This window comes from Crocodylus siamensis, chromosome 12 (assembly GCF_052110815.1).
Source record: "Crocodylus siamensis isolate JL-2025a chromosome 12, ASM5211081v1, whole genome shotgun sequence".
Taxonomy (NCBI): domain Eukaryota; kingdom Metazoa; phylum Chordata; order Crocodylia; family Crocodylidae; genus Crocodylus; species Crocodylus siamensis.
The window spans coordinates 7,576,177-7,598,987 of NC_143406.1; the positions used below are offsets into that span (position 1 = coordinate 7,576,177).

The window sequence follows — 22,811 nt, forward strand, 5'->3', positions numbered from 1 at the left end:
GGACTCAGCATGTGAGGTCTGGTGACTGTTTACCTGGGAAAGTTTTCATATTTCTGATATTTAGCACTTTCAAGTCCTACACACTGCATGTGGATGGTGCAAGCCATCAGTCAACCTTTCCCTTTTCCAGGACAGGCATCATCTATATCACAAGTGAGATAATCTTGGTGATTTCATTTGGCAAAGACTGTGCTCTACTGTACCCAGACTCCTGGTGGCCCCGGGCAAACTTTTAGTATTGGGTCCCCTTTCGCCAGCAATAATAATAATAAAATTACCATTTTTGGGCCACCTTTTATCTGGGTCCTGGATGGCTCCCCCAGTTTGCCTGTGTTTGGCCCTGGCTCTACATCCCAAGTAATTAGGAACCCTATGCAGCAAAGTGTCAACTTAAAGTGCCAAGTAAAAGCAGATGACCAAACTGAATGTGTATGGGAGAAGTGATGCTCCTTCAGCGAAGCTGCTTTGGCTTTCCTTAGCATTTAGGAACTAAAATGTAATGTTTTAAGTGTAAAATGTACAGGGAAGAAGATAGCTAGTAAGACACCTATTCTGGATTAAGCTTTCTTTTGCAGGTGTTTATTAAATGAGAGGTGAGAATCCTACATTTGTGCAACAGTAAATCTGTACATGTGGGCTCCGATCCAGAAAAGCTCTTAAGCAGTACTTAATTTTAAAGACCTGAGTAGTTTCAAGTAGCATTGAGCAGCCAAGATAATGAAAATGTTAAGTTTTATAAAGCAACTCTGACCTCACTCACATTGTGCTGTCACAAACCTTTGTCGTTTCTGATATGAGCACGAGGCAGCTGTCCCCTGTGAGATCCTGAATGGTATTGAGTACTTACATAAAAAGGGCTGAGACCACGTTCTGAAAGTTTTGATGAAGCCTGAATGAGTGAAGAGGGTTGGTCATCTTTCATTAACATTCATTGCCACCTTCACTTTAGCTTTGCTTGTCGCAGAGATGGTAACAAAGCTTTGTCAGAACTCAAAACAGAAAAACAGGAATACATTATTAATGCACACGCAGGAAAGAAACCATCTTTATCAAATCACTATTCCTCCGTGACCGCACCTCAGCAAATGGAGTGATATAAATACTTAATATACGTGTCACTCTGTGTAATGAGTATCTGATTCATCTTGATTCATTTTATATAATTAGGTCAGAGCTATAATCCCTCTTTTTACACGACACCAGAAATTAATCAATATGGGTAGCAATGCCTTAAACTTGCTAAAGCTTTCCATATGTCAGGGATGGCTTGTAATGTTTTTTATTGGAAGATTACAGTATTAAAGAGGAACATTAACTGTTGGTATTCCATGGAGAAATTATGATAGCTGTTTCCTATGAAGGAAAGATAATGGACAGCTAGAGCTGCCAAGGAAAACCTCTAACATTTAACAACCCAAATCAATCTTAATTAGTCTACAGCCAGAGTAATGATTTGATTCAACTAAGGCTTATTCTGGACCTGTATCCACCTCATTTGCAAAATATTCAAACATATAGATTTATTGTAAAAAAGACAAGAACCTGTAAGTGCTCATTTTCTTACCTGTTTCTCTAAACAGAGCCCACATTTTTAATATTAGTTTTTCTAGTTTCTGACAGGAAGGGAGGTGGGTAAGAATACATACTGCTTCCACAGAAAGTCATTTTGAAAATGTCTTTATGGTTGGCCAAAAGATTTCAGTGACATCTGCAACTACTTGTGTGTCACTACCTTACTTCTGATATCAAAGTGAAGTGTCTATCTTTTTCAGAATGTTTAAAACCCATAACAGCTCATGGGATTCATTTATCATACTGATCAGGGAATGCTTGTCTAAGGCTTTTTTAAAAAGCTTCAGTTAAATAGGCTTTGGGCATATCTTAAATCAAAAGAACCCTTCCTACTGAATTTCATTGCAACTTGGATCAAGCCCTTACATCCTACTGAAAATACGGCATGCGTTTCCTCAACTGCATACCTGCCTGAAGACTAATTCAGTTATTTTCTGTGCATTCTATATCTCTATTATAAAATGTGTCCAGTTGTATTAGACCCATTCTTGCTCTCCTGCCCACTGACCTTCTTCCTAGATTTAAGCTGTTTGGGGTATGTACTGGTTTTATGTGTCTGAATGGGACCTGGATGTTGACTGGGGCACTGCGATGATACGTTGCCATTACTGGTGCTTATGGAAATGTGGCCTATGTAATAACTTCAGGAATAAACCCACCCAAATGTTTCTAGACTATAGGACATTATAGTATAAAGACAATTTAAGCATAACCAATGCACCTTTAAATAAAACAGCAATTCCCCCCCAAAACCATACAAGGAATAACTTGTCCAAGAACAGTCATTTTAATAAAAGTCACAGAATACAGACGTGTTGGCCACTGAAGGCAAACACTGAAGGACATAGGTACCAATAATATACAGTACACACGATGGTTCTCATCACAACTACCTTTAGACATCTAACCATTCTTCTCTACTACATGAAGGCTGAAGGAATGAGCAACTGTGACCCCATCTGGCAAAGCAAAGTAGCTCCAAATATGCAAACTTATTCACTTGTTTAGAACATATTGGGCATGGTTCCCTATCGACTACTTTTTTGTTTCTGAAGGCATGCTCATTATCTGGCAACTTGCAGCTTGTTACCTGGCAGTGTGCAGCTTCAAGAAGGTCCAGTAATTAAGAAATTTATCTATTTCCACAATTTCCTGGATATTGGCTAAAAACTGAGGGTGGTCTTAGAAGGCAATTCTTAACTGGAAAAATAGTATACCCAAAATAAATCAGTTCCAGGATATTTCATGTTTAATTGAGGTTTGTGTACCAGCAGCTGCAGGAGTACTAATGGGAATGTGTCCTAACTGACTTCCGATTTGTATGCATGCTTTGACAACTTATGCCCAATATATAGCAACATGGTGAGCATACTTTAATGCTGAAGCTGGAGTTGATATTAGAAGTGCAAAGTTTATCACTTCCAAAAAACATCATTTTTTAAAAATTCACATTACAAAAAAGGAAAAACAGAACATAGAATTTTTCACAATATTAACACTAACACAGCTGAGCAGTGAAATGGTTCCTTCTGTAGTTCAAAGCCTCAAAATAAAACTGAGGCAGACACAATATCTTCATTATTTGCACAATTTAAAGCTGTACTTCAGCAATCTTTGTATACGCAAGGTAGGTTAGCAAGAAAATAAAATGCTTAAAATTCCAAGAAGAGTGTTTAATAGCCAGTTATGTATGTACCTAAACTACCTCCAAGTCTTACTGAAAGTATTTAATTTTTTTAAATTTTTAATTGAAACGATTAAATATTTAAATTTCAAAATTAGTAAGACCTAGTTAGCTATGGTTTTTGCACACAAAACAAGAACAATACATTCTGTATATCAGTTTAGAAAACATTCACAAGAAAGCAATATTCAAATGTTTCTTTTTGAATTTACATCACAGTAAACATTAAGAGTAATTCAATAGGTGCACTGAAATCTTTCAGCGTCCGCTTTAAATAGTATCACGTTGCATTTCATGAACTTGCAGCTCCTCACATGTGGCCGAGATGGTTTAAATGCCCAATTTGAAAAATTAAAACAGAAATAATTCAGTCACTAATCACAGGTTAAAAATAGCCATAACATTTTGTAAAAAAGTAGTTTTACTATCATACTTGAAAGAACAGAAGTATCACATTTAATTAATATAATGCTTCAAACTGTTCCATGCCCAGCAGCCCATATCAACCAGTATTCAAGGAAACTGTTTTATGTCAGTTGATGTAAACCATCTTCCTTTATTCTTCCAAGGATGAGTCCTGGCATGTTTACAGCAACGCCATAGTAGTATTGGTTATAAAAGTCAGATTCCCATTTCTGAGTGAGGAGCAGCCTTATAGGTCAGCAGGAATAGCATTTAAAATTAGTGTTATGGAATCAAAACTGTCTTTACATTATGTGAATTAAAGCAGTGAGAGGAAAGAATGTTTCATTATTTTACTGAACGAACTGCATGGTATGAATAGACTTATGAGGAAGGATACTGTGACACCTGAAACCTTGTCTAGGTCTGCCCACCATACAGTTGTCCAATAAAAGGTATCACCCATAAAAATTCTTGCCTCTCACTTATTTCCTGAACCATCACAACTACATCACTTTAATGCTATCAAAATGCAGATTAGAAAAAAAACCACCCTCTTTATATAAACTATGTTCCTGAATTGTCTTCCATTGAAGTCAGTGGCAAAACTTCCACCCACTTCAATAGAGTTTCTCCAAGGATTCATGGAGATGTTTTACTTATCACAATCACTGCTTAAGTGCTCAGCTAAGATACTGGCTCTACTGCAGTCAGTGAAACTTCTGCCAGTGACTTCACTAGGCCTGGGTTTTCAAGTGGCAGTTAATGTCCTGCAAATGCCTAAGTAAAGAAATCTTTGTAATGGATTGCATTTTTGTGTGGCCATCAATGCTTGTACAGTGCACAGAAGCAGACTTTTGTTTACTCTGGGTTACAACTTTCAGTAGGCATGCTGTTCAAGGTTTTTCCGTTTAGATGCTCTTTCTGAAGGCATATGTCTACAATTAAACACTAACAACGTTCTAGTGGAATACTTTATTATAGTGGGATAACAGGTTTATGATGGTCAGCAGTTCTCTTTGCTGAACTCTGCAGACCCTCTGTCCCAGTGACTCAATAGGACAGGAGCACTTCAAAAGACTTAAACTCTCTGAACTGAAATTTTGGATTGCAAGTCTCAAAAACTTCCCCTGTTCCACTACATACAAGATACCATGTACAAAAAGACAGATATAACAGTGTTAGACCTTAATGAAGTATGTGAAGTAAAACAAGTCTGAGGGTTGGTGTCGTGGGGATGGTGGGGTGGGGCGGGGAGAGGAAGGTGATGGCTTTAGGCACTTCAAGTTGTTCCAAGTACAGATTTTCTGGTCAAAACCAAGATGATTCTTCCTCCTCCCCTCCCTTCCCAAATAAATCTGGAACACCATCAAAAAAGCTCAAACCTTCAAAAAGAATTCATTTCTGAGCTCAGGATCACATGGGTAATATTCCAGGCTAAAAGGAACCCGTGAAAGCTAAATCACTGAACACTGATGTTAGAATAAAGACCCGCATTTCAAATATAGTGATCACGTAAGCTTGCACAGCACTTAAGCGAAAGTTTAGACATGCAAAATCTCTCACTGGTGGACTTTTATGGTAAATGCTTTGCAGGATTGAGCACTTCATTTCAATTTCAGGTACCTGGCTGGACCCTGTATCTACAGAAGGAAAAAAAATCTGTTTAAACATCAGTGTGTACACGTCTGTTCTGCTGGCTAAATCTTATATGAGATTTGACAATTATTTTTGACTCCTGTGTGGCTCAAATTCTCATCACCCCAAGAAAACAATGAAATGAGAGGGATAAACAACAATGCAAAAGACTTACATAAAAATTGATATTTTGACAAATGGGCAATTAGTACATTGTTACTAGCTTGAGAGAGACATGCGGTAGATTTTGGGTCTACAACTCAGACCCTAATAATTTTAAATAATGAACTATATATATCAGTTAATTTCAAGCACTTGATAAGTTATCTGTTGACCTTCCTTAAATAATTTTAAATATAAGATGACACTTAACTATCTTACATTTTTACTATACATAGTACATTTACAATATTTATAAATAAATAAATCACAATTACAAACACTGTCTGTACAATAATGATTTACCTTAAAGAGCAAATAAAGACTTAAGTAGTATAGAAACCAATTACACTTCTTGCAACCAGATTCAATTTTGTTTTGCAGGAATCTATTCCACTGAAGGTCATATTTACAACAGTGTGACAAAGTCACCATGCAAAAGCTAAAATAAATTACATTTTTAGTGCCTTTGTTCATTTATCTTTTAATGGGAAAGTTACAGAATGCACTGTTGAAATACCCAAAGTAAATAAGTAGGTCTTTTTCCTTAATCCTCCATAGGAAGCTACTCAAAACTAAAAAAAGAGGATTTTATTAAAGATAAATACTTTTGACTCCTTTGGTATAAATGACTATATCACAGGCCTAAAAAGCAAAGATATTAAGAGGTTAGAATGAGCTCCTATTTTATGACGTTTAATGTCTCCCTCCACTGGTGAGCGAGAGAGACAGATAGACCCTGGTCCAGGGAGAGAAGGAAATGAAAGAAGTAGCATGAAAGTGCAGTGTGCAATGAACAGTGAGACAGACACTGAGAACATGGCCTTCAGGCATAAACATTAAAGCGCTGTCTATACTAGGAAAGAGATGTGATGCTGACAAAGGCTGTTAAAGAGAAGCCCCTCAGAGCTAGTGCTGCAAATGGTGTAATTGAGAGTAACTTTTTCAGAAACATTACAGAACATCAGGATTACTCGCACAGCTAAAAAACGTACAGCAAAAAAGGTCATACATGCTGGAATTACTCCTATGAATAATGAGCTCCATCAGTGTGCAGAAACATCCCATCTATACCGGCAGAGAAATTAATTTTCAACACTGGACCCTTGTCAGCAATAAATTCAGTTGTAGTGTAGACAGGACTAGAGAGAAACGTAAAAAATAAATCCCCGTGACATACCATGTGAATAGCCAACGTTGGATCTACTTATTTTTTTTGCAGAATTATATTTAAAATTAGTCCAAATAGCCTGGTGGTTTTGTACTTCCTGTCTGAGATACTGAGATTCGAATCTGGCTAAGCCTTGCAAGACCATACTCATCATTGGGTTTTTTCTTGTAAAAAAGGTAGTTAAAACTAGTTCATACAATGCGCTTGAAGAATATAATAAGAGCAGCATTTAATCCCAGTAACCGAGTGTTAGCCTCCAAAATAAGACTGATAACGTACCCTAGCATTTATGCAAAATGGCATAATACATACTCCCTTCCAAACACGGATCTATTTTGCAGCTGCCAGATAGTTCAGGTCACACAATACATCATCATGTTTTAAAAAAAGGTTTAAAGGATTAAATTCAGAGAGAAGTTGCCAGTCTTCTAACAATTCAGATCTTGCAGATAAAAGCCCTGTCCAAACATTAGGCAACCCCAATGCCAACGTAAACACTGCAAAATCTGACATATTTTCCTATTCTTAAATGCCATGCCTCTATCAGCCAGCTGTTCCCACTGATCCAATCTGTGATCCCATTATCAGTCTTTAAATGTTGCCAACAGGCTTGGCCAGATGATGCTCGTTCCCTGCAAAGAATGAATAGCAGGCATTGGTTTCAAATCTTGCGGATGGTGTGAAGGCCTGAGGTGTTCTCCAGCAAACAAATGTTGGAGTCAGTCAAAGGTCTTTCAAGCTGCCCTGCATCCAAGCTATCCCCACAACATGTTCTTTGCATTCACTTGCCATCCTATCACCCTTTCCCATCCCTCCACTTCTGGATTTTTGTATTTCTTAAAAATTTCAGGGTTATGTTGGTCCGTGCACACAGTCTCCACGTACAATTTGTGCAAACTGAGCAATTTTCAAGCCCAACTTCCAGCGGGCCCTGTAATGGAGAATCAGCTCAGAGTCTGCCCTTCTCCTAAAACGTTCAAGGGATGCCGTCTTTCCTCTGGCAACACTGTGAAGGAGGGACCCCCCAGTCATACATGTAGGAAAGCCGCAGCTTAACCTCCTCCTTGCAAAGCTTCCCTTCTTTGGCCAGTGTCTGGTGCTTCTCAAGCATGTCCTCGATGCTCTGCTTGTGGGTGACCACATACTTATTGTTGCAGCCTCGTGACTTGTACTCAGTGTCGAAACGAGGGTCGTGCACCCTCTTCACCTCAACAGGGGCCAGCCAGGCACCGAGGGAGACGTCCTCGCTCTGCCACATGTTCAGATAGTCGCGGCTGAGGCGCAAGTAGCGTACCAGGTCTGCAGAGAGCACGTAGCCGCCCCCCAGGGCGTAAGGCAGGTAATAGTCACAGAGGACCCAAGCGCTCTCCTTCCACTTGCCACCGGACTTGACCCGGCCGCGCCCGGAAAAGAAGCCCCAGTAGAGGCGCCGCGGCTCCTTGGCCCTCAGCTCCTCCACCACCACATCCAGGCGCACGAAGGTGTCGTCATCGGCCTTGAGGACGAAGCGGAAGTCCAGGTGCAGGTCGAGCCACACGTACATGGCCAGGATCTTGGCCGTCAGGTTCTCGTAGGAATCACGCAGCTCGGGCAACAGCAGGAGGTCGTGGTGGCGGCTCTGCTCCAGCTCCAGGCCACGCAGCTCGTCGCGGCCCAGGCCACCCGTGCCCACCACAAAGCGGCACCACACGTCCTCGTGGGGCGGGCGGCCCACCATCGACAGCCACGTGCTGCGGATGATGCTGCGGCGCTCCGTGTACTTGGGGCCACTGGCGATGAGCACAGCGAGGAAGGCTGACGCCTCAGGGCCTGGAGCCGGGGGCCCTGCAACACCCGCGGCCGCCCCGCCGCAGGGCGCCGGCTGGTGGTGCGGCAGCCCCCGGGCGGGCAAGGGCTTCAGGCTCTCCGAGGTGCACTTGGCCAAGTACAGCAGCACCACGGCAAAGAGTGACAGGCCACCTAGGCCCAGTGCCGTCTTGTGGCGGCACAGCAGCCGCAACAGCTTCATGGCAGCGGGGGCCTGGCCTCAGGGGAGCCACAGGCCCGGGGAGAGGACGCCTCGCGCCCACGGGCTCCTCCCGCCAACGCCTGGCCCCGCCCCCTACCTGGCCCCGCCCCCCCGCGCCAACGAAGCCTCAGCGCCCGGCCCCGCGCGCCAACGACCCCTCAGAGCCCAGCCCCGCCCCCCTCCCAGGCTTAGGCGGGAAGCGCCCAGGCCCCGCCCCCTGCCCACACAACAGCCCCAGACGGGCCGCGGGATGGGACAATCTTTTTCACAAGGAGCCCCTTCGCGGTAGCTTCATGCTCCGCCGCCCGCCTGCCTGCCTGCCTGCCTGCTCGCTGGTAGGTCTCGGAGCCGTCCGGACCGGCAGGGAGAGAGCTGTACCCGCACCGGTGTGACAGCGGCGTACGCCGCCCGCTACTCGGAGAGGGGGAAAAAGATACACACGGACCAGGGGGTGGGGCTGGGGCCGGCCTCACGTGACCACACCCATAGCTTCCCTCCGCTTTCGCCTCCATGTTGTGTTGGGGCAAGGGAAGCCGAGCTCGCCGCCATTTTGGATGCGGGCGAGCCGCGCGAAGGTCGCCGCCATTTTGGGGCGGGGCAAAGGAAGCCGGGCCTGCCGCCATTTTGGATTGGGGCGAGCCGCGTGAAGGTCGCCGCCATTTTGGGGCGGGGCAAGGGAACCCGAGCCCGCTGCCATTTTAGGTCAGGGCAGGGCTTTGGTGGAGCTGCAACTTGTTTAGCAAGCAGGTGTCTTGGTGCCTCGTGCAAAGGAGGCCCGATATTTTACAATCATTCATTGTAAAATTTCATGAAATTTCATTTCCGTGGGTTCTTTTTATTGCATGGGGGCCTCCTAAGCTGGACTTAGTTTAGGACCTAAACATGTCATCATGGGGCACTGGCCCTTGGGCATCCAGAAGTTGCAATGTAATTGAAAACCAGGGGCAGGATGACTGTGAATTGCAATGGGTTTTGGTGTTGGCTTTTCTTTGTAGCCTGCTATGTGCCAAGCCTCCTTGGCCCTTGTACCCATGAAGGGAACTGCACATTGTAAAGTCAGCAGGAAGGGGTGATGTCTGCTGGTAACCAGTAATGGGAGAGGCAACCCCACCCTGGGGGTGGGTCTGGATTTGACTTAGGAAAGGCCACCTTGCATGGACCTGAATCAGGTGCAGATGCAGCATACAAGTCAGCCAACGCGGTGGTGAAGTACAACACAGTTATTACGGGGTGTTGGCTGTTGCCGTGTTGATCCAATATCCTTTATTAACTCCAATAATTGGAAAAATGCTTCTTGGTAAGCTTTTGGGTTATTAACTCCATTTTTCTTCTTTGGACTTTCTGAATTGGGGTTGGAGGTGTGCGAGGACTGGAGGATGTCAGAAGAGCGTAGGTCATTTACTAGCGAGCAAACGCGTTTCTTTAGCCTGTTACGTTTATTAATGGCCATCTAGTGGCAGCAAAGACCCTGTGCCCTAATCAAAGATGGAATCCACCCATTGATCAGGGACCCATGGCTGCTTCTTTGCCCTCACCAGAGATGGCCGGTGGGGGGGGGGCATCGTTTTTGCATTAGGGCTTCCCACCCGAAACGAAGATGGCCGGCTCGGAGCCTAGTTTTTGCATTAGGTTTTTCCTACCCGAAACAAAGATGGCCGACTACCGGGCTTCACTTGCCCTCTCCCAAGACGGCCGGGTGGCTTGAGGACCCTTCCTATAGGTAGTCCACGTAGTGCCTGCTTCGAAGTGGGCTCTCTCCTCGCGCGTCCACCCCACCCAGCAACGAGGCGCTGTCTGCCTCGGCGTCCCCGCGTGCGCATGCGCCGGGCCCTTTTTGACAGGCGGGCTCTGAGGACAGCTGGGTGGGGGCCTATCTCTGCGGTGAGTCTCACTTCCGGTTTCCTGTCTGTGCGGGTCCTGCGCTGGACACGAGCGTCCGCACAGGTACCCCCTCCCCCCCGGCCCCGACGGGCTCAGCTCGGCCCCGTGACGGGAGCACGGGGCTCTGCTCGGGCGGTGGAGGTGGGGGAGCTGCCCCCTTGCTCGCTGCCCCGGCTCCCCGCTCTCTTTTGGCGTTTTTCAGCCTCAGCTTGGCTGCTTGGGAGCGCCCCGGCCCAGGCTCAGCCCGGTGGGTAGGTGTCCTGGGGACAGGATGGTCGCCTCGCCCCAGGATCCCCCGCCGAAGGGGCGTGCAGGCTCCTGCGCCAGCTTGTCCAGCTTTCGTTGCCACCCGAGGCTTTTTAGTAGGGGGAAAACCCCCCAAACAAGCCGGTGTTATTTTTCCCGGGGGCTTTGAGGCTAGTGAGGTAGGGTGGGCAGTATGAAAAAAGATGTCTCGCTGGGTGACACCTCGGAGACTGACTCGTTCATAAATTAATCATTGGTAAGGGCTGGGAGGGATCATCAGGCACCAAGCAGGAAAGTTTGGAGAGGTGTGAGGTTTTGTGGTTAATAGTCTGCTTCGTTCCATCCTCTGGATGGACTGGCAGGAAGAGAGGGGTTTGATGTTTGGAAATAGTAGGAAATGACCTCGCAAGCTGTGATGAGGTTGCTTCAGAGCAGCTTGGCTGTCTTTGCAGGAAGTGAATGTCACCAGATCTGTGACATTTAGTTTTTAGGGGTAGACTCACGTGTTAGTAAAAACTTTTTTGTTTGTCAATAAAGTCTGCAGATCACCTACAGCTGTGTTCCTTTAACAGTAGATTAAAACCTGCAGGTCACGTGCAACTGCGTGGTACATGCCAGAGTTGTGTAGCAGAGTGACCCATCCCTCAGGTTTGCACGGATGAGCCGTGCATGTGACTCTGTCAAAGGGAAGCTTGTGTATTGTACTCTCAGCAAAGGTTTTGTTTGCTCATCTCCTCCTCCCCTTTTCACAACTGCACCCAACTTCATTGCTTTTTTTTGTTTTGTTTATTGATTGCTTTTTTTTTTCCGTTTAGCTGATTGCTTTGTATTTGGAATAAAGCCGTGTGCTGTAATAAATAGCTTGGTCACTCAATATGTAATGCGTGGCTTTTTGCTTGCAAGTTCATAATATCAAATCATAGTGTGGCTTTTCTATTTGGGGCTTTCTCTTGTTTCCTCTTGAGATTGTTTAATGCCTTCCACAGGAATTTGATTTTTCCTTTTTTTCTCTCTTTTTTAGGTCATTTCATCAACAGAATTTGTGTTTGGAATAAACGCATGTGCTATAGAAGGTTTGCCACTCAATCTTTCTTTCCCTAATAGCTAGCACTCCTTTTGCAACTGCACCAAACTTCATTGTTTGTTTTAATCAACAGCTTTTGTATTTGCAATAAACTCGCATGCAATAAATCTGTTACTTATTTTCAGTGTTTGTCACTTTGCTTTTAAACTGGTAGTTTAAAATCATGGCATGTCTTGGCTATTTGGGGTTTCTTATTCTAATCTCTCCTAATCTTTGTCACAGTATTGTTTTTCTCATGTATTTTTCAGATCACTCATTGTATACTGCTTTTGAATTTGGAGTAAATGCATGTACTATAAGTTTGCCACTTAATATTTTAAAGGTTGATGTTTTGTTTTTCACTTGCAGTATAAAATCAAGTTGTGGCTTTACTGTTTGGGGTTCCTTATTTTTGTCTGCCTCTCACTCCCTTTCGTGGTACTTTAACTTTGGTCTCTCTCTCTTTTTACTCCCCTAGATACCTTAAACCCTTTCACTGTAATTTAACCTACTAATATTTTGGACAAGGAAAAGAAAAGAACAATGATGTCAAAACAGGCCTTCCTCTGCAGTTTGGGCTCTCTCTATTTGTCGCTCCTGTTTGTGTTCCTGCTAATGGACGTTTATGCCAGGCCTGCAAATAATTCTGCCTTAAAAGAGAAGGCACCTGACAGCAAAGATGAAAATGAGATCTTGCCTCCAGACCACCTCAATGGGGTCAAAATGGAGATGGATGGACATCTTAACAAGGAGTTTCACCAGGAGGTTTTTCTAGGGAAAGAGATGGAAGAGTTTGAAGAAGATTCAGAGCCAAGAAGGAATAGAAAGAAGCTAATGGCTATCTTTTCAAAGTAAGTTGTGATGGCTAATCATGAGAAAATGTCTGATGGCTCCCCTGGATCCAGTATTTCTCTGTCTTTTTTTTTTTTTTTTTCGTTTTATTTTATTAGAGAAGTTCTGTACTCTCCTATGTTTAATTAATTAAACTTGATAGTTTTCAGGTATAAATATCAGGAGGAAATCAGTTTGCCTCTGGTATTACCTGTGTGTTGGTAAGGTCTTCAACTGACTTAGTCACCAGCCTTTCAAAACTAAGCTATGAGGTTCAATCTGCAGGGAATTTTTTGTGGTGGTGATGCTTCCTAGTACTCAGATTTCAGGATTGGAACCTTAATTGCTTTGGTAAAAACTGCTCCACAAACAAAATTCCTGTTTTGAAATATTCACTAAGTCACTTAAGAATTTTAACACTCAGATTCTTAAGGACTTCCAATATATTTTTCTATACAGTCAGGCTGTCTCTAGTTCTGGGTATCAGCAGGGCAGAGATTCGAGCACAGTGGTTTTCAGTCGCTTTTCATTTGCAGACCCCTAAAAAATTTGGAACGGAGGTGTGGACTCCTTTGAAAATTTCAAAGGAATGTCAACCCCTTTGAATTGTAAATGTGAGTATTTATGTGTGTTTCATCGTTCACAGTCGTCTTTTGCAGGCCTCTTGGATGTAGTCTGTGGACCCCCAGCCAGAGGTTGAAAACCACTGTTCTAGAGACTAGAGCTCCAGGCTTTAAACAGGGAGTCCCAGATTGTAATGCAGGCTCTGGCACTCGAGCTGCTGTGCCAACCTACTGTTTAAAATGCATCTTGTTGAGGATCTGATACTGAATCCAGGTATAAATATCTTCCTTCTCTCTCCACCACTTCACCTGCCCAGTGTGATCCGTTCAAATACCAAAGGGGGAAAACAACACTAGGGAGGAGCAGGAATAACAATGAAGAATAAGGGCAGATGTTCAGCTGATAAGGGCACATGTTCAGCTGATATGTACCGAGAGAAAACAAGCAAGTTAAACACTGACTGTTCAAAAAAGAAAAGAAATCACTTTGGAAGTTCAGTGTCTCCCAACTATTTTTCTTTGATATATTTATAGAGAGAGAGAGATATCTAAATAATGACTGATGTCTTCATATCTCAGTACCTTTCAGGTATTTAGGAACTAAAATGATGTCTCCCCTCTCAATTCTTTAAGTCTTGTTATTGTTTAGTCTGCTGCTGCTGTTAAACTTGTAGGCAGCTCTCAAGAACTTAGGCAAAAAAGGCTTGGGAAAGGTTAAGAGCACCATTTCATTTGTGGCATGATTCATCTGTTCTGTGTGTGGGATTTTTTAGAATAATTTTTTAAGATTTAAATCTATTTTTAGACATTAAAATACTTGTTTATGAAGTTTCTTTCTACTTTGAGAGATTTAAATGTCAGTTGCCAAAAACATTTGTCTTTAGGTTTATCTCTGGGAATCAGCGAATGAAAATTTGCTTATGTTCAGGTCTTAACGCCGACACACAAAAAAGAAGACTACTTACCATCACTAGATGGCAGAGTTGCTTTTCTTTAGTTTTTACCTTGATGACTTGATTTATATAACAGTGTGGTCTGAGATGGTACTTGAAGTATCCGTAAGCAATTTGGCTTTGAAGTCATCTTTTCTTTAATAAGGAAAGCTTTTCCTCCTGGCTCAATTGAGTTAGATTTGGGGGTTAAGGGAAGAGGACACATGTAATCCATTTATAGTGTGTCTGGAAAGGAAGGAATTAATGTGTGCATTGTGAATGCCATATTTTTTGTGCATCTAGACTATATTCTCTTCAACAACAGATGCCTGAAAAAAATTGGGGGGCGGGGAGGAAGAGGAAAGATGGGATGGTATCGACTTAATTGCAGCTTCTATCTTGCCTTACCCTGGTGTACCTTTCTCCATTTAAAGCTAAGCCACTGACTGCTTTGGCAAGTAATGCAGTTCTGCTGCTGCTGTTTGAACTTTGGATCCCATCTTTTAGGAGGCATGATATATTTTTGCACCTTCTAGATTAACCAAAGTAGATTTAATAAAGCACAAGCTTTTGTGAGCTGTAGCTTACTTCATCAGTGTGCTTGCACTCTCTCTCTTAACGCCCCCCTCTGTAAGGTGCAAATCTACTGTGCCTTCTATTTGACTTCAGACTAACGCAACTAACTATTTCTCTGTCATTATTTACCTGGAGCAAGTGGCTTTTCAGATTACACTCCTTTGTGAGGTCTGAGAAGAATCTGGACACCAGCTTATTTGTTTGGTTACCTACCTACTGTAGGTAGAGGTGGGGGATAAGTTATGGCTTCAGGAGCAATTGGCAAGAAATACCTTTTTAAAAAAAAAATTAAAACAGATTTTTAAAATGTCATGAGTTTTAAATGATCAGCAGCTAGCATTTCTGTGTAGGTTTTGTGTGGCATGGAATAATAATATCCTACAGTGTGAAAGTATCTTAAAAAGATAATTGATAAAGGTAAAAAAAGAAATGCTTGAAGAAAAGGCTCTCTGAGCCCTAAGACAAAAGTTCTACCCCCCTTTTTCAAAACATGTTTAATGTGTGGTGGGTGGTCTTTTAGGTCTTTTACAAATCAAGCATGTTTTAAAAACCCAAGACCTAAGACAAGATTGAAAGCAGTAGTAAGTCTGCAAACAAATGGTGTGCAGAAACCCCAAAGCTAGGTCCAAATGTACTGGTTTGTGTTCTGGATTTTACGTGGCACGAGGAAATCCTGTGGAGAAATGCACAAAGCTACATCGTGAACCAATATAGCGGAGCATAATGGCATAATGTCACACTACTGTGCTGCTTATAGTTTTGGACTCTAGCATGGTCAAGACCTAGCCTGGGTGTCTTGGCAAGGTGATACCCTAAACTCGGTAGACATACCCTCAAATAAAGTACAGTAATAGCTGTATGAGAATGTGAGCTTGCATCAATCTAGTTTTCCTTGGAAAATAAAATTTTATGAGTTACTGGCTGCCAAAAATGGATTGGAAGTGAGGGGAGGAGCTTTAAGAGTCAGATAAGTTCACTAGAGCACCTCTGGGGAAAACCAGGACCAACAGGTACAAACTCATGGAAGGCCACTTCAGGCTTAATACCAGGAAAATCTCCTTCACAGTCAGGGTGTCCAGAGTGTGAAATAAACTCCCTCCAGTGGTAGTGCAGTCACCTACCCTGGAGGTTTTCAAGAGGAGATTGGGGTCATTTGACCCCAGTTGTCTTCCTGCCTAGAGCGGGAGGGCTGAACCCAGTGATCTGCGAGGTCCCTTCCAGACCCTAACAATCTATGAATTTATGAAAGATAGGGTGATGGGAAATAATGGAGTTTTTATGAAATCTCCCAAGTATTTTAGTTATGTTCTGAAACATGCACGTTGTTTTAATAAAGTAGTTTGGGACAAATTAGTTTTGATTTCTGTTGCAGAGGAAACTTACTGTCTGGAAGGTTTGAGTTGAAGCAGCAACAGCTGGCTGTCAGTTGAGATGCTTTAAACCAATATTTTCTGGGGGTGGTATGCTGGGCAAAGGCATATTTTGCTGACACTTTGTTGACAGAAGTCTTAGCCAAAGGTGATTGCTTTCTGTGGAAAATGCTGAGCCACAACCGACTGTTTTATTTTCTTTCCTTACCAAGGTGAGTGGTGGGTACTTGTGGGCCAAGACATGTGTTTAAGTGTTGATTTCTTACTGCATCTCCCAGTAATAGATTTGGCTTGTGCATTGAGGATCGCTTCCTTGAGAAGCAACCACTCTTCTTGAACTCCCATCTCCCTGGGGTCACGGTCCCTGAGGGCCTGACCGACAAGCCTCTTGAGCTTGTCAAAGTCGGCTTTTCTGAAGTCAAGGACTTCTGTGTTGCTGACTGACTTGCCAGCTTTACGGCGGATGGTGAAGGTGATCAGCTCGTGGTCGCTGTCACCCAGCTTCCCATCGATCACTAGGTCGCCGATTATTTCGTCCCCCTTAGCCAGTACCAGGTCGAGCAGCGCTTTTGCCTCTCGTTGGCCCATAGACTTCTTGAGTCAGGTAGAGGTCATCCACGCACGAGAGAAAGCTTTGCGACCGCTCGGATTTTGCTGAGTGATCTTCCCACGAGATGTCCGGGTAATTGAAGTCACCCATGACAACCGAGGTCCCGGAGCAAGCGGCCTCAGTCAGTTCCCGGGCGAACTCCTGGTTGAAGACATTTGATCATTTTGAAGATGACTGTGGCTTGTCATTCACTGGCTGGTGACCTTGTTAGAATACACTTGACTAAGTGCCAGGATTCAAACCACAACCAAACCTCATTTTGTTAAATAGTCAGCTGTCTTGGTTAATTGCATTAAATCTATCTTGTAGTTTATTGAAATGGAATTACTAAATTCAAACTAGAATGTGTGGTTTCCTGTCAGGATGTCTTTGTGGTAGTGGAGTCACCACTGTAAATCTAAAATACTCTGATTTTTAGCTTTTTTTTCTTACTAATTACTTCTGTGCAGCCATGTTTGTTGAATTTTCAAAGAAAAAAGGGGGCGGGGGGTTAGTTATTCTGCACTCAAATCCTTGGCAATCATTCATCAGGTCATGTGCCAGAGACCTTCTCACATCCTGTTAAGTACTGCAATGTGTAAGGGTTTGATGGGTGTAAAACTGGGTTTTTCAGTCTCATCTGAAGCTTCAGAGTTCTTTTTTTTTCCCCTGTGCTTAAGCATTTGTGGTTCTTACAAGTGCTGAAAGGAAAGAGGGTGAACTTCAGCAACACCTGTAAGAGTAGCTTTCTCACCATTTGCTAGTCATGGTTTTCAAGCTCAAATTGCAAGTAAAGGCATGGCAAAGAAGTGCAAAGACCTCGGTGATATGTAGCAAAAATAGTGCATGATTTTGAAGGGAATCATGAACAGGGATCCTGGTTTTCTCTGATTTAAAAAAAAAAATTCCCATTTTTCAGGTTAAAAAAGTAACCTAAAATCCACATTTTTCTGTGATTTAAAATGAAATGCCATAATATATAGATACCTGTAGATATCAAAATGAAACGCCACTCAATATACATATAACGGAAAAATTGGAATTTTGGGTTCCTTTTTTTAACCCCAAAATTGGGGATTTTTTAAAAATTGGACAAAAGCAGGATCCCTGATCATGAAGCACATAGAGCATACATGATGATGGGACAGTGACTGTTCCACTTCTTGTGGTGCGGCAACACCACCGCCTTGAACTATTAACTAATTTAATTGTTTGGTTTTTCTTGAATCTTTAAGGAAGCCAAGTGTCGTGATCTCTGTCTGTCTCATGCTGTATCAATATCTTTTTTTTTTTTTAAAGTGTAGAAAAAGTTCTGTAAGTAAACCAGAATTTCTGTGTAACTTGATATTGTGGAATGTATTTTCATTTTCTGGAAGCAGCAGAAATTCTCTGTCAAACATCCTGTATTTTAAATGCTAATGCAAATAGCCAGCTTGATGGCCTGAAGCCCTCCATGGATGTGAAATGTAGGGCATTCAACAGCAATATGTGTCCCACAAATACCCCTGTCACTGTACATGAAATCCCAAAGGGGAAGAATTTCCATAGTGGCCAGAGCACAGTTCAGTCCCCTCTTTGGTTACTCACCTCCTTGGTAGCTGCAGGTATCCAGTTGTAATATTTTCTGATGTGGAAATGAGATGGCAATTCAACTTTGGTTTATTTTTGTGGTTGTTAATTCTGGGGTTCTCTTTTGCTCCATATCTATCCCGGTTTCATTGCAAATGGTTTACAAAAACCAACACTGGATTTCTGTAGCTGTGGTTTCTCCTATGAGACACTTTAATGAGGGCCACATTAGAGAGAGCTGTTGCCCTACAACAAAAATGCTATGTCTTTTTAAGCACACGATGGGGAAATACAATGTTCGTGTTAGATTATATTTTCCTATGTAAGGATGAGGAAGTGAGACAATCTTCGAAGGTCCTGTAGCATTTATTAGTTAATGCAAAACTAACCTTGACTGAATTGGCTGACTTAATACAATGGTATTATGTACCAATTCTCTTGATTTGCCCTGGATGTTACTAGAACGTGTTCACAGTACCTTCATAATATGGTACAGTGATCACGTACTGCATCAACCACCTCCTGTGCAGTGGTTATCTTTTTAACTTTCCCATGGAATAAGCATGCAGTCAAGCAGTCAGTAATGTTTTATGGTATTGCATTGTTAAGCTCAGCAAGGATTACTGTCATAATAAGGCTTTGTCTTCTGGAAGCTCTTCTTTTTATCAGGTCAGGAAACTTACAAGAGATAAGATTCTGTAGAAATGAGTATTTGTATGACATTTCTTGAAAAACAGGAGACCGGGGTGGTGCACAAAGAAATGTCAAGGTATCATTGTGTGCTGTGTAGTGTGTTCTGTCATAAGACCACTGAAAAACAGCTTCACCGGGTGGTTCTTATTTTCCACCCTTTACACTGACGGTTAAGTTAAGGCCCCATAGGCTACAGTCCTTTTAGCAAATGCATTAATTCCAAATTAAGTAGTATATCTTATCTTTTGAATTTTTTTAACTTTAATTGAATACTTTGATTGCTGTTTTGGTTTTAGATTTTGGAAAAACTTGCTGTTGTTGCTTCTTCCTGAATTGTGGAGAGCTTTTTGGGGTTTTTTTGGTTTTGTTTTTTTTTTTTCTCCCAGCTCCTCTCCTGTAACTTTTTTGCCTCAGGCTGCTCTAGCTAAAGTTCTCATTCTTAGTAGGACTTGACTATTTTGTACAAGATCACATAAAAAACTATTTTTGATGTTCCTTCATGTTTCTTGCATTCCAGTTCAGTGTTGGGACTGTGTCTCCACACATGCATACATGCACTGTTTATGGAGCCTTGTCATGCTGATTCATTGAAGTGCTTTGTTTGATGAAAGTGGCTAATCCATGAGAACCCTAGTGACAAAAGGAAACCTTAATTTATAAACTGAAAAAGGGTGTACCATGAGTTCATGTTATATACAGGCAAACTCAAGGCTCCCGTCTTCCGGAGTGACTAAATTGGAGAATTTTATTTGGAAACCTCTCATATATTCCTGTGTCAGTCATCTGCATCCTTCTTGTGCCTTCTGGTTTAATTCAACTAAGGAATGTTCATAGAATCAATGAGTGGGAAGAGACCTGGACAGATCATCGAGTCCGACCCTCTGCCATGGGTGGGAAGGAGCACTGGGGGTAGCAGGGGTCATAAGACCCCAGCCAGGTGCCTGTCCAGTCTCCTCTTGAAGATCCCCAGGGAAGGTGAGGGCACCACCTCTCTGGGAAGCCTATTCCAGGCTCTGGCCACCCTTACAGTGAAGTAGTTCTTCCTAATATCCAACCTAAACCTGTCCTCCCTCGGCTTGTGGCCATTGTTCCTGGCGACTCCAAGGGGGGCCCTGGTGAACAAACTTCCCCTGAGTCCCTGCTGCTGGCCCCTGATAAGGTTGTAGGCAGCCACAAGATCCCCCTCAGTCTCCTGTTGCAGAGACTGAAGAGATTCAGGTCCCTCAGCCTCTCCTTGTAGGGCTAGCCACGGAGGCCCCCGACCATACGAGTGGCCTCCTCTGGGCCCTCTCCAGGTTCCCCACGTCCCTCTTGAAGCGCGGCGCCCAGAACTGGACATGGGACTCCAGCTGCGGCCTGAGCAGCGCCGCATCGAGGGGGGGCAAGACCTGTCTGGACCTGTTAGTGATGCATGACAGGGTCATGTTTTAAGTTGAGGATGAACTACATTTCTATTTCCCCTATTGTCTTAAAGAAAATTTATTCAGGACCAAGATATGGCTTGTTGTCAGCATAAGCATGATATAATATAAGTCAGACACTTAACCATTGTTTTGCTGTAGATTTTGAACCATTGTCTTGCTGAAGTGCTGAATGCATTTCCTTTGTGAAAGTGTAACGTGTAAATACTTTAATGTCACACGCTGTAATACCAATAAACACTTTAAAAAGCTGTTTAGGTTATTCTAAGACTTAAACTCCTTAACATTTAGGTGACATTTAAAGGTAAGAAAAAACATACTAATAAGCTTAGTTTCAATGATAAAATTTAGTAGTCTTAAGATAGTGATGCCGGAAGATAAAAAGTCAGTCAAGCCTGTGTGTCTGTGTGTTGTCTTTAAAATTTCAAGATTGGAGTGGTTTGGTATACTTTAAATAGATTCTTGCCTTTTAAATGTCAATAGAATGTCTTTTTAGTTCTAAATGTATGCTTATGGTTAGTTAAATGCTTAAGCAATGCCTAGGCTCCGAACAAAGATGAAAAACTCTAAACTCTTTTAAAAAAAAAAAAAGAGAGAGAAAGAAAAAAAGACATTTCTGTGTTCCTTACTTATTCTGTCTACATAATAGTTATAGTAAATTTTGTTTTAATGGTTGGTACTGCAGCCTGCTTATCTGCAAATCAAGCAAACTTCTCAGTGTTCAGTATGTCATTTCCAACAACAGATTTTTAGAATTGACTTGTACAGTAAAAGCTCTGTTATCCGGCATCCCTGGGAATGGGACATAACGGTTAATCAAATATTCCGGTTAATCAAAAGTGCACCATTTGGTGCACTCTCCAGCGTCAGTGTGCTGGGGGACAGGGAGCCCTGCGCAGGCTGCTTTGCCCTGGGCCGTGGGCCAAAGAAGTGGCAAGAACTCTGCTCACAGCGGCAGGGAAACCCAGAAGTGGTACTTCCCGTTTCGCTTTTGCTGCATCCCTCGGAGTTTTCCAGCTAATAAAATGCCGGTTAATACAGTTTTTGCTCTACTTGGCAGTTTGGTCCATGAGGCTGGATAAAATATACCTTGTGTGTCTGCAGTTGAACACTAGTGGAGCAGAGAAACGTCTTGTTCTTGTCCCAGAAAAGGAAAGCAGGTGTGACTGGGAAGTTGCACAGGGAGCAGATACCGTGGTGTCGTTTTTAATTTAGACAAGGTCACTTTAGCCATCAGCCATACAATAAAAGAAATGGAAACAATGGCCCCTTTCAGAGATCAAGGATGAAAATAATAAACTTTTTTTTTTTTTAAAGGTTACAACACAGAATTGAGAAACCTTTCAGGAGGCCTGTACAAGAATGGGGTTCAGCCTGAGTTGTCATTCTTTTAATTACTTTAATTTGTTTCTGATAAGATATGGGCATACCTAGAGAGGTATTTCATCAATAAACTGAGAGACTGGGAGGGTGGGGGAGGAGGGGAGAGCAAGGGGGTGGGAAGCAAGGTTCAAGCATGGAGCCATTAAATAAGAGGCAAGGGTTGAGATGTATTGGAGGTAAATACAGAAGAAATACAAGTCTAGGAAGGAATCCTTGGAGCTCTGCAACAATGAGCCTATAACAGTAGACAAATGAAAAATTGGAAACAATCATATTGCAAGCCTTAACTTTAGGAGATCTGAAATAAGGTTAACAAGCTTTGGAGTATAAAAACCACAAGTACTTTTACATAAAAGAAGCACAGCTGTGTTCTTTAAGAAAGCATGCGGGTGTTAATTGACCACCTACCTTTTCAGTGAAAAACAGCAAGTACCTTATTTCACTGGGCAGTTGCGTTAAAATTGTTCTTCAGAGGAGCATGGAACAGTGTGCTTATACTATAATGTCTCTTCTAAGTAATGAAAGAAACAAACCATCCAAGCCATCTTTCAGATCAAGAGAGCTTATTCTTGAAGTGATTCCTATCTTGGTTTGGCTTCTTGTTCAAACCTTGCTTTTAGCCAAATTTATTTACTAAGCAACTGTCTTTCACGTGTTTATTCTTCTTCAACTAATAGCTCAGTCTAATGGTGTATGATGGCTATCCAATAAGCAGTAAAAACCAACATACCTTTTGATTTCTGCTTTTTCGACTTTGTTAATTTTGTTATTCAATGAAGGAATATGGCTTGAATTGATAATTACCCCTGGAAAATGAACTGGTGTTTCCTTTTGTTTTTCAGGGTGGATATTAATAAGGACAAAAAGATAAGCGCTAAAGAGATGCAGCGCTGGATCATGGAGAAGACAGAAGAGCATTTTCAGGAAGCTGTAGAAGAGAACAAAATGCACTTCAGAGCAGTGGACCCTGATGGTGATGGTAGGAGAACAGTGTTTATTTTGTCTTGTACAATTAGCTGGTTTGTGGCATAAGTTTATAGCAGCTAGAAAGCCCATCTGG

The 22,811-nt window shown here is 42.6% G+C and overlaps 2 protein-coding genes across 5 annotated transcripts in view; one reads left to right on the forward strand and one right to left on the reverse strand.

Annotated features, from left to right (window-relative positions):
* Positions 1-2,338: 2,338 nt before the first annotated feature.
* B3GALT6 (beta-1,3-galactosyltransferase 6) lies at positions 2,339-8,730 on the reverse strand. Its single transcript, XM_090024479.1, has one exon. It carries the CDS (start codon positions 8,632-8,634, stop codon positions 7,603-7,605), a length of 1,032 nt encoding a protein of 343 aa, XP_089880605.1. The 5' UTR covers positions 8,635-8,730; the 3' UTR covers positions 2,339-7,602.
* A 220-nt stretch (positions 8,731-8,950) lies between these two features.
* Positions 8,951-22,811, forward strand: part of SDF4 (stromal cell derived factor 4) — a 32,299-nt gene continuing 18,438 nt past the window's right edge. Inside the window, exons 1-4 of one of the 4 annotated variants that reach the window (XM_090024274.1) lie at positions 8,951-8,969; positions 11,783-11,834; positions 12,303-12,675; positions 22,594-22,730. In XM_090024274.1, the coding sequence (XP_089880400.1) occupies positions 12,368-12,675; positions 22,594-22,730 (445 nt within the window). In that variant the 5' untranslated portion in view covers positions 8,951-8,969; positions 11,783-11,834; positions 12,303-12,367. Of the gene's footprint in view, positions 8,970-10,519; positions 10,579-10,699; positions 10,767-11,782; positions 11,835-12,302; positions 12,676-22,593; positions 22,731-22,811 lie in introns of those variants that run through there. The other 3 variants (XM_090024272.1, XM_090024273.1, XM_090024275.1) reach the window with 3 other exon arrangements.